The 12128-nt window shown below is 42.9% G+C and overlaps 2 protein-coding genes across 8 annotated transcripts in view; one reads left to right on the plus strand and one right to left on the minus strand.

Annotated features, from left to right (window-relative positions):
* LOC144060919 (uncharacterized) overlaps positions 1 to 5998 on the minus strand; it is a 46034-nt gene extending 40036 nt beyond the window's left edge. For 6 of the 7 annotated variants that reach the window (XR_013296039.1, XR_013296038.1, XM_077580866.1 and 3 more), the window contains exons 1-2: positions 5903 to 5998; positions 5250 to 5366 (exon numbers count right to left, since the gene is read on the minus strand). The gene's annotated coding sequence lies outside the window, so the exon portion shown is untranslated. The remainder of the gene's footprint in view (positions 1 to 5249; positions 5367 to 5902) is intronic. The other variant, XM_077580863.1, reaches the window with a different exon arrangement.
* A 3914-nt stretch (positions 5999 to 9912) lies between these two features.
* sp9 (sp9 transcription factor) lies at positions 9913 to 11901 on the plus strand. Its single transcript, XM_077580210.1, has 2 exons — positions 9913 to 10059; positions 10193 to 11901. The coding sequence occupies exons 1-2, from the start codon at positions 10039 to 10041 to the stop codon at positions 11483 to 11485; spliced, it is 1314 nt and encodes a 437-aa protein (XP_077436336.1). The 5' UTR covers positions 9913 to 10038; the 3' UTR covers positions 11486 to 11901.
* Positions 11902 to 12128: the final 227 nt, after the last annotated feature.

Consider the following 12128-nt stretch of genomic DNA (forward strand, 5'->3'; position numbering starts at 1 on the left):
TGTGATTCGCACGTTATGTGTCCCGCTTCTGAAATTGAATGCTGTAGCATCACCTCCACTTTGTTAAAATGTTAATTTTCCCATCAGTAATAGAAATGACACCAAATTAAGTTGAAAATATTTTGCGCCCTTCCACAACACTCCGGCGCAACTATAAATAGTGTCGTTTTAAAAATTGCTCTAAGTACACGTCTGCAGAGGAGCTAATACTCCTTGAACACTCTTTAACAATGAGAGCGCCACTGCCACCTACTGTAGTGGATGTGCAATTACACTTTGTCTCATTTGTCCAACACTATAGACGTCAAAGATCCTTTTTAATTTGGCTGTCAGTGAATGAGTCGTTCTAGTACTTTAAAAAAATATATGTTCGCCCCTGAGGAGGGCATGGACCCGATTAAGAATTTGTCACGCGTCAGGGACAAACGAGTACGTTTTGGTGTACGTCGCCATTGACGAATAGGTTTCAGCGCATTTTTCAGATGTTACTTGCTGTGCAAAGTTTGCAAACCTGAGTCTTCAATAAACTGAAAATGAATTTTTGGGGGAATGTGGGAAGAACTTCTGGAAGATATTCTTCAATTTTGTGTTCTTCGCTTCTTAACAGCCTTTGCTGAGGGCGCTTCAAAAGTCAAAGATAAAGCAAAGTTGTCTTGTGAAGTTGTGACATACGCAGAGATGTTGGTGAGATCCGAAGTTTTGAGCAACTTTCTAGACGCCTATATTTTCACCGAAGCATGGACACACCCACAGACACGCCACACAAATATCTCGGTGATAACTATGAGCACTATGAATGCTTGTGGTTACGGAAACTATGTGAGCAAGTGAAACCTCAGGTATAATTCCTGGAGAGATGCCATTTCTGCCGTCAGTTACAGAAAACTCTTGGCAGAGGATTGCAACCAACCTGCACAGTGGATCAAGTAGATGTTTATAGAATTCTATGGAAAGTTAAAGAAAACAGACTGGATTGTGTCCTTACAGATTTATCAATCTCATAGCGGACAAAAAGGATTCAAACTCAAGCAAACTGTTCCCTTTATTATACTGTATTGACTATTATTGAACTCAATGTCCCAGTGCGAGAAAAGCCTGCACCAGAAATAGATTGGTACCAGTAAGTCAGGTGTCTGGAATGAGGTTTAAATGCCCCAAGGCCTCACAATGCGTGACACAAAACCGCAGATTAGTCTTGAAAAACCAATTGCTCTATTGTCAAGGTGACGCTCCGTGTTAGCATTCAGACGACTAAATTGATGGAAAACAAACAAGTGGGAATATGGCCAGTTGAGCTGGCAGTGCCGCCACTGTTGGGAACACAAGAGTAGATGAGGTAGAACATGTGGGCCTTGTTTAAGGCATCGCTGATTTCGCAGCGGTCCAGTCAGCGCCGAGGCATTAGCAAGGACATTCGAAAACGCTTAAAATAAGAGTAATAATGCTCAGTGCCACTTAACGTCAGAAGAGTGCAATCAATCATCACCCAAATTTGTGTGCACGTCTGCACTTTTTGCCCACTTTATCCCGTGAAAAAAATATTACAACGATCGAAGAGGAAATCGAACCGTGACACGAACCGGGCCATGAATTTTGGGCAGCGTTGCACTTACACCACATTCCAAAATATTTTAACGTGCGACAATCTGCGTTCTGGTGCTTTCCAAAGCTTCTTGATGGGGTTGCGGTCATGGCTGTTAAGTTCTCACTCACAAAAACATTCTCCGCATGGTGCACTGTGGAACAGAAATGGGCCTTTCTCGCACTTTATTAACTGATTTAAACTTTGTTTTTTATTTCCTTAAGTGAATGCAGGTTAGGATAAAAGTCTTAAAAGGCACACATTAAAGATTTTAGTATAATTAAAAAAGTATTTTCCAAAATGAAGACAATGTTGATAAAATGAGCAGCTTAGTTACTTACTCGGAGCACAAACGCAGGTTTGGTCTATTAAATTTAAAAGACTGCAGAACAATTGCCAGCTCATTCTCACATGGAAAACAGCTATGTGGATGGATAAACGCCAGCTCCCTAAAAAATATTAGCATGTAAGTGACCATCACATCACTCACCCATAGTGGTCAAATACTGCATGCCATATAATCAGTACATGGCTGGTTACACAGAGACACTGTTCCCATTCGCCTCCTTTATTGCAGCACAGCTAAAGACATCACTTGTGAGTCAATGAGACCGTCATTACCAGAAAGGATGATTCAAAATATGAATTGGAATCTTCTTTCAGGGGATGGGAGAATACCCATACGTAGGCCATTTTAACTCTTTGACTGCCAGACGTTTTCAGAAAAGGGATGCCGTGGGTGCCAGCCGATTTAAGCATTTTTGACTGATCTTTCAAGGTCCACAGAAAATTGTGTTTGGACTATGGAAACACACATACTACCAAATGAAAGATTGGACTTTCATCTTTCATCAGAAAAAAAAGTTTGTTTCTACCTTATTCCGTTTTTCAGTAATCAACAATAGAAAATGGTTAGTTTCACCTCTGTTTTGAAAAAAAAACGTCTTTTAACGTCTTTGGCACTCCTCCATAGGATTTTACTAAACGTTATTTAACGTTTTTGGCAGTCAAAGAGTTAAGGTATCGGTACTCGTGGAGTCAAAAATCAGTCAGACTGAGTTCGACACGTCGGAGGATCATCATCTGCGTCGGAAAGAAAGCTCTAAGTTTATTGTAATGGTGTTTTTATTAATCTAAATTTTATATATTGAGAAATACTAAAGGTATCGGTGAGTACTGGAGTGAATGCTCATATTGGTATCGGTCTGAAAAAAGTGGTACTGAACATTCCTTGTGAAAAATACAGAAAGTGATTGAGCAACAAATTCCCCGTAGTGCGGTAATACTGATAGACAACAAATGTGCAAAAGATGCGTAGTGACAGCCTAACAATTATGAACAGAGTAATAATCCAATAAACGTCCAATCAAAGGGAGGAGCAATCAATGATTTACAGTAAATAGTGTCAAACCAGTCAGCCGCAAAGCTACCGCTGGCATGATCAGCATTAGCAACATGGAACGGCATTGTGTAACCTGGAGAAATATTTATCCATCCGTTTTCTATGCCGCTTATGTTCATATGGGTCGCGGCTGATCTGCAGCCAATCCCAGCTGACTTTGAGAGGCAGGGTACGAATGGTCGCCAACAATCAACAAAATGCCAAAGTATGTTGCCAGTTATGTTCCAGAACGCAGGGGTGTGTCAGCACTGCAGTGGTGTTCCATTCACTCCTCGGATCATTACCATAACCGACCAGTTGGAGTGAAACATTCCATTCGGCAAGTTGTCACGAGAGTTTAGTATCAATTTAAAAAGAAAGATCAGCATTGTTTCAAGTCACATATGTTGATGCGATGATTGAATAGTTTTAAAGTAGGTGGGGTTAGGTGATAGGGGGTTAAGGTTAGGAAATTATTTTAGTATAACGACTTTATCAATACGTTCAAACAATGTTAAACGAGAGTCGAAAGGCCTGTGACGGCGTGGAAAAACAAGGTCAACGACCTTTGTATGAGTCAACTCTTCAACACAAAGTGAATCCTAGTTGATCCTTCTCATTTCTGTTGAAAGCATTTAAGCCACTCCCACTGGTTTTAATAGCTTTTTCATGCCATTGACATAAAAAGCATTTATGCGGGCGTGTGAACGCTTGGTGTGTGCACGTTAATATTTTAGGGGAAGTCAACACAAAACTTTTCTTTACAATATGTTCTATGATGCCTGGCTAGTCTTCGCACAGTATTACACTCGTTTTCATCCATCTGAGGGGGCGGCCATTTTGTCACTTTCTGTCAACTGAAAATAGTTGGGATTTCCATCCACCCATTTTAGTCGAATGTTCAATAAATGCGAAAATAAAACTGAATGGAAACGCTACAAATCCCAAAAAGGGCCCAAAATTCACAAAAAAAAAAAGAAAAAGTTTTTACGCTTAGAGGGGGTGGATTTTGAAGCATATCAAAAAGAGGAAAATGCGAATTTTGGCTATGGAAACAGGTTTTGCGAATAACCGCTGGCAAGACCGGATACACGTCGCACGTTTTGACCAGATATTACATCACATGTACGCTTGTAGTCACAAAGCAATGTCGGATGATTAAGTAAGGTATGTTTTAGGGGGACGACAAAACAGAAATCGTTTTGGAATTAATTAAAGAAGCGAATATTAATGCTATTTTAGGTGGGAAACAGCAAAGAAACGCACGGCGCAGTCGCTTCCTGGTCTTCTTCTTTTAAATTACTGGTGGATCACATCTTTATGGTGTATACTGCCACCTACAGCAGCGGGGTCTCCTCTCAATATTCAAAAAAGAAGAACAGATGGAAACGGACATAAGTCGCATGTCCGTTTGGCGCATTTTCAGTAAATTTGCTTAAAAATTTCGACACAATCGGATGAAATCACAGCTCAGGTAATGATCAATCGTGGCTCAGCTTGCAAACGTCATGTGACCAAAGTCAGAATTGAGCCATGATTGGTCCTTACGTGAGCCCTGAGCAACCGTGACGTCATTTTTAGTCGACAACAAGAGGCAAAAGGGCCGCCCTGACATGGATAAAAACTGGTGGATTTGGCTGCTTAATTCATATTTCACAAAGCCGTATAATTGTAAAGAACATTTTTGCGTTGACTTCCCTTTTAAAGCAGGGGTGACAGATTCATTAAGTTCCCTCCTCAACTACGACCCAGCTGAGCGCTCATGAGAATTATTGCTGTAATATTCTCGCTGCTAAGTTGAACCACAATTTCTTGGTTAGATTTAAAATGTGAGCGTGTGTGGCCTTGGCAGAGGAACATAATCCTATAATGAACCTCCTCAGTTAAAAATGTTTTTGAAAGAACACTAAAAACAAAACATGGCAGCAAAAGCAGCACTTCTCTCATCCAAAAGGTCTCTTGATAACTTTTAAATCTTCCAAAAGCACACATGAATGTTGATGGTGCGTATACAATGCGAGATCAAACAAGCATGCGATGCTAGCATAATTCAAACCATGCCACATAGCTCCTGAAACTTAACACAGGCAAGAAACCTCTGTACTTCTGTCACTCGCTTTGAGCCAGCTTTTTCATAGGAAATGTGAGCTTTGCTGCCACTTAATGAATTGTGACTTTAACGTTGATCTCTGCACCTAACACAAATTGTGCATAACTGAGGCATGTGCTTTGAAAAGGCTGCAAGTGTTTGAGCTGTGTCACAATGTTCGCCATGCGCTGTTATACCGTGTGGAGTCGCTCACAAGGAATGTGGCAAAGTGTCACGTGGAAGATGCCGTCGCGGGCGTTGGGGACTGGAAGGCATTTCCCAGACTCGGCCAGCGTGAGCACCTTTTAGCAGACCTGCAATGTCAACATTGAGAATGTTTTATTTTGCTATGGTTTAACCACCTTGTACTAGGAGTGTCAAACTTGTTTTTGTAACACTAAATACTTAGCTCTCCAAGTACCACTATCACAACCAAATAGAATAGTAAGCCCATGTTCCCATCAAAAACAAGACAGAGGTTTTATTCCTATATATTCAATATCATTGTAAGCCTTTGTAACATTATGCACGCTGGGTTTAAACATGGGGAAATGAAAAAAACTGTACTTGAATAATGTTGTAAAGGTCTTGTTAGTCGAGAAGCTAGCCAAACAGCTAAACATTCATAAACAAACTCCATAGACTCCAGCTGTGCGGTGAACTTGACTATTTATAATGTGAAACTGAAAGAATGAATTATCATACAGACACCAACAAAATTAGCGTATGCTAACAGTAAGCTATCGCGATTAGCATTAGTAATTAGCCTTTTAGTCAACAAAACATCATCTACAATTCGGCTCACATTGCATGTTAATCATTACACGCAGTTGTCTTAGAAATGACTTACAGGTGATGCTTGAACAGGAAAGAACCACAAGAAAATGTTAGAGCAGAGATGTCGGCTAATTTTCAAGAGATTGCTACACTTCCGGTATCCGATTTCTTCTTCTACTAGTATTTTTACACATGCGCAAATACATCGACCACTAGGCGGTGCACCAACACAGTTGACAATCTCAAAGCTGTGAATGAACATAATCTGCGTGATCTGCATTACTGGATTGTTTTGAGCACGTTTCCTTTAGTTTCATAGTGTTCTTGTTTTGCTCTGTCTCTTGTTCATATTGTCTACTTGTTCGGTTTTTGTGTAGTGCGGAGCAGACGTAATAACCACTTGGCCAATTTACATCCCTGAACAACGTAATGACCGCCAATTCAAATGGATCAAATATTATTTTTTGACGGATAATAATGTAGGTTTGAATGACGCCTATCCATTTTATTGTGAACAGTGAGATTCAAGGTCACGTTCTAAAATACATGCATATCACAACATGAGTATGTACAGCCCTGCTGGAGGACCCTCCATAAATGGGATTGACTAACAGCTCAAATATTTCCTTTCTTAAAGTACAAAAAAAGTGACTTGAATGGAGCGCCAATCATGCATCATAGACAAAGAGCAGCAGTTTGATCTTTAGCGAGAGCAAAACGACCGTGAGCGTATATGTCAAAAGCGAACGGTGAGACATCCTACCTGGCTGGTTTGTGGAACTGACAGAGGGAATCATATAGCGCTGGTCCAGAATTGGCACTCTGCTTCCATGTGGGTCAATGGTGCAGAAGGGGAAATTTTCAACAGCAGCCTGACTCTTTGTCAGCACGCTGAAAAAAGCTTGACGTCCTGAAAACGTAAACAGTGGTGAAAGGGGGCTGTTGGGCTGACAGTAAAATCCACCCAGAAATACGACTGCCTGTGCAAGTTGATGAATAGTGTAAAAAGAGTCCATAATAGAATTAATGTAACAAATCCAGCATGTTATAATGACACGGCAAGACACAGTAAGAAACTTGAGCGTCCTTCCCAATCTACAGACAATAACAACTGTCCTTATTTTATAATGCCACCTTATTAACTGGAATCCAGGACAATCCCTTCACTCAGTGCTCTTCACAGTCTAATGACAGTTTACCAAGTCCTATAAAGGTGAAATTGCTCAAGATTGCTAAAGTGCACGTGGTCCCTCTTAAGATGAAGCAAGATTGCCGTTTGTCTTGGGTCACCTTGGAACGAGGAAAACAAGGAACAATCCACATCAACACAACAAGCACCATCGGGTGCACAAGTGGACGTTGGAATATAGAGTAAGTGTTTTACTTTCGCCGGTAAACCTTCAAGGGGATTTTGTAGAGGAATTTTCAAACAGTGAGTAAAACATTTACTGTAGCTAATGCTGTAGCTATCGAATATTTTTAGATTATTCTACTGATTATCCTGTCGATTAATATTCAGGTGGAAACTGATGACTTTTGTTGGTGAGTGATGTGGGTGTCGGCTAATGAGAGTGAAGAGTTGGTTACTGTTAGTTGAGGTTAACGGCTAGCTGTTAACTAGCTTTAGCGTTAGCCAGTCTGCCAGTCTCCTCACTTATCACACAGCTGCACAACTAGAACATCATCAACATAAACAATCTTCCATTTACCACATTGGGAAGGTCCACACGTCCCGTTTGGACTTTTAGCCACATCTTCTCCGTTCCCCTGTGGAGACATTGTCATCATGAGCCACTCATATAAATTTTTATTTTCTGCTGTTTTCTGATATCAAATACCTTCTTTGGAGCCATTTCTCACAAATTTAACAGTTACTCTATTGTTTACTGTATAACGGGTTTTTTTTTTTGTAACTGGGCTATACTTTTTTTGTTGTTTACACTATGCCAAAATATTAGGTACACTGCACCATGTTACGTAATCCAAATCGTAATCCACCATTACAAACAGAATAATGTGAACTTTTGATTGACACTGTCTGAGATGACTCAATATTGTGGCTCATGTGGAGAAGTGTATCTAATATTTTTCCTCTCTTTTTTTTTTGCTAAATAAGGTCAGCAAAACATTCTAAACAGCTCCCATTTAGATCCAGTACGTCTGCAAACCATAATAAAAACAAAAGTGTTATCTTTGAATATTGTGGCAGGTTCACAAATATTTCATGTTACGTATGCCACTTTTGTTGAATTTCCACACATGCGCATTCTTGTTGCAACCATAGCAGAGCAGACATTAATGCTAAGATTTGATTTAATTATTCTAAAAGTAAAAGTCATCTTGACAAATTGCTCATATAATTGCGGCAATAATTTCCTTCAAATGTAACCACCACATATACTGCACGTCACATTTGCCCTGTTTGTTCGAGTTCAGTGTCCTCACGTCAACTTGCCCTCTGCAGAGAGACAAATTAAACCGCACAGGAACACAATGGCACATTAAAAAAAAAAACTAAAAAAAATGGCCAATAATCCTGCAGCATGTCGCAGAAAGTGAGGCAGTTATAATGCGGATGTGAATGAGGCAAGTGCAGGCTCCAGGGGGAGGTCGCTTTTTTTGAGGGGGTGAAGGCACGCACCCCCACTTTTAGACTCACCACAATGGACGCCAAGCGTTTCGTTCGCCCGAATAAATCATGCCTTTGTTTAAGGTACATTGATCATTCTAATGGCGTGTAATGGGCTCCTAATTGGCACGCGGCAGTGCTCGCAAATGGACGTCCAACAGAAACACAACCTCAGGGGCCCCTTTTGTCCTGAAATAAATTTATTTTATTTTATTTATATATTTTACATTTACAAAATGAATTAATAAACTTAATACATTTGAAAAAATGTACGTCTTTGTTTTGTTGTTGTTGTTATTGTATTTATTTTTTTTTAAAAAAAAGGCCCTTGAGGGATTCATATTTAGACAAGCGGGCTCAATATTTGTTAAACGTGTTAAAATATGTTCAATAGAATTAGAAAAAAATGCACTGCCCTGTTTTAAATATTAGGAAACTATGTTAACGAAATTCTTCATCTTAAAAATTTGACAATTAATAACGTTAGCAGCATTTTTTTGAAGTGGCATTGCCGTGATTGCAAACATTTTTCCAGCAAAATGCTTTTTTTTTTTAAGTCGTGCATTGTAGGTGTGCATTTTTTTTTGTAGGATTGTTTGAACAATCATGTTTTGTTGACTGATACCATTCATGCTTTATGAGGCTCGTTTTAAATACTGCTGCGTATGCTTCGTTTGGGCTTTCTTTGTAAAATTGCTTCAGCATTTAACAAATTGGAGGGGATTTACACATATAACAATATTACCGTAATAATTTTTTATTTATGAAGCATCCTATTATTTAATGTAATTATGTCTGTCCTTGGCGTCACGTGAATGTTCTTTTTTTAATGCACGTGTCAGACATGAACATTTCTTAGCACGTGTCAGTGTAAGCGCGCACGAAAGCATGAAGATGTTATGCAGCAAGTTCGGCTGTCAGTAAATCAATCATCATCGCCACTCGTCACCTATTTGGATATTTTCACTCACAATTTAACTTTGTTTGCAGTCTTCGCATGGTTTTCCCTTTCTCTGTGCTTGTTTATGGTCAAATGATTCACACGTTAAAATAAAATCCCAGCTGTGATTTAATGTGATGAAGTCATCTGCTGTCAACATTTCCCTGATGCATGTGACGTAACGCTTAACAGATTATTTTTTTTAATGAATGAAAAATGCTTACCTTTTGAATGAGTCACCACAAACGAATCAAACAAGACGTTGGAATTCATAAAAATAAAAGGAGGGCATTTAAAAAACGCCAAATCCGGTGTGCTACAGTATTCTGTGAGCCTGAGCCGAGGATGAGAAGCAACTGGCTTGTGGGCGTGGCAGGCGACGTCTCAACGCGCGCTCACTTCTCCGATTGGCCGACGGCTTCCGCGTTCCCAGAAGTCGCTTCCCGATTGGCTGCGTGCGCTCGGCGAGCCGCACTTCAAAACAAGACGCTCGCTGCAACTAAAAAGTAGTGCCGGCAGACTGGAGCCAGAACAGAACCCGTGTTGAGCCGAGCCACAACACGGAGGCTCTGGATCACTCCGGTTCCGAGCAGGTTCGACATCGGCGCCCATTTTGCCACCTCCGGCACACATCTTGGATATGGCTACCTCTATCCTTGGGGTGAGTTGTTTTCAAAGTGAGGCAACTTTTGCGAGTCCAACTTAAAAGAAGCAATCTGACCAGTAGGAAAAGTGAATGTTATGCTACACGTCCACGCGGGGTGTGTAAGTGGAACTTTGTTGTTTTTCCCCAGGAAGAGCCTCGTTTTGGAACGACACCTTTAGCGATGCTGGCAGCGACCTGCAACAAAATCGGAAACACGAGCCCCCTCACCACTTTGCCCGACTCCAGCGCCTTCTCCAAGGGTGGATTTCATCCGTGGAAGAGATCCACGTCGAGCTGCAACTTGGGCTCGGCCCTGCCCGGCTTCGCGGTGGCGACCAGCCGCGCCCCGACGGGACTAACGCCGACGAGCGGCGCCGGCAGCAGCGCTTTCTGCCTGGCCTCCACCTCGCCCACGTCGGCCGCCTTCTCCAGCGACTACGGCGGCTTGTTCTCCAACGGCGGCGGCGTGTCGAGCCAGGAGTCCGGCCAGTCGGCCTTCATCTCCAAGGTGCACACGTCCGCGGAGAGCCTGTACCCGCGTGTGGGCATGGCGCACCCGTACGAGTCGTGGTACAAGTCCGGCTTCCACTCCACCATCTCCGGCGAGGTGGCCAACGGCGCGTCGTCCTGGTGGGACGTCCACACCAACCCGGGTTCGTGGCTCGACGTCCAGAACCCCGCGGGCCCCCTCCAGGGCACCCTGCACTCGGGAACCCCGCAGGCCATCCACTCGCAGCTGAGCGGCTACAACGCGGATTTCTCGTCTCTCACGCACTCGGCCTTCAGCTCGACGGGGATCAGCCCCAGCGCGTCGCACCTGCTGACCACCGGCCAGCACCTGTTGGCCCAGGACGGCTTCAAAACGGTGCTGCCCGCCTACACGGACACCTCCGCGGCGGCTAACGCCATGATCGCCGGGGGCGGCTCGGGCTCCTCGCGCTCGTCGCGGAGGTACTCCGGGCGGGCCACGTGCGACTGCCCGAACTGCCAGGAGGCCGAGCGGCTCGGACCGGCCGGGGCCAGCCTCCGGCGGAAGGGACTGCACAGCTGCCACATCCCGGGCTGCGGCAAGGTGTACGGCAAGACGTCGCACCTCAAGGCGCACCTGCGCTGGCACACGGGCGAGAGGCCGTTCGTGTGCAACTGGCTCTTCTGCGGCAAGCGCTTCACGCGCTCCGACGAGCTGCAGAGACACCTTCGGACCCACACCGGCGAGAAGCGCTTCGCCTGCCCGGTGTGCAACAAGCGCTTCATGCGCAGCGACCACCTGAGCAAGCACATCAAGACGCACACGGCCGGGGGCGGGGGCAAGAAGGGGAGCGACAGCGACACCGACACCAGCAACCTGGAGACCCCCAGGTCCGAGTCCCCGGACCTTATTTTGGAAGGGGTCAACCCTAGGATCACGGTTAAGGACCAGTCCCCCCACCACGAGCCCTGATGGGGATCAAAATGACCCACACGGGTCTTATTTTAATTTAATAAGGGAATATTTCAAAACAAAAATAAGATCTCACCTCCAGACGCTTCAACAGTATTTAATTGTGAGGAGAAACCTGTTGAACTCGGGACAATGTGAGTTGCATCTTGTATATGACTAACGACCACGTGTTCATTCCCATGTTCTTATTGTTCTTCTTAATTCGTGTTGCTTCTATCCTGAACGTCAGGGAGTTTACTTTTCGATGCACTTTGTGGATATTCTATGTACGTGCACAGCTTTCCTCAAACATTACGTTTTATTTTACTTTTTTTTTTTTTGTTGCTCCAAAAAAATCTATATATAAATGTTTACCTGTATAAATTCACACGTATAAGACTTTGATTTTAAAAGTCATTAAAACACATTGAAAAGGCGTCTTCTGTGTGATGGAACATTTTACATTGCTGGATTTATTTATTTAGGCCTATTGTCAAAATAAAAAGAAGAAGAAGAATATTTTCCCTTGTTTAATGTGGCGTAAAAAGGGCATTTCATGGGCAAATGCTGTTAATTATGACTTGGAACACACCATAGCTCCATCTGTCTTGTATTTGATATTAGGGATTCGTCCTTTATCACAAATGTAATTAATCCCCCGAAA

This window comes from Vanacampus margaritifer, chromosome 11, assembly GCF_051991255.1.
Source record: "Vanacampus margaritifer isolate UIUO_Vmar chromosome 11, RoL_Vmar_1.0, whole genome shotgun sequence".
In the NCBI taxonomy this organism is placed as follows: domain Eukaryota; kingdom Metazoa; phylum Chordata; class Actinopteri; order Syngnathiformes; family Syngnathidae; genus Vanacampus; species Vanacampus margaritifer.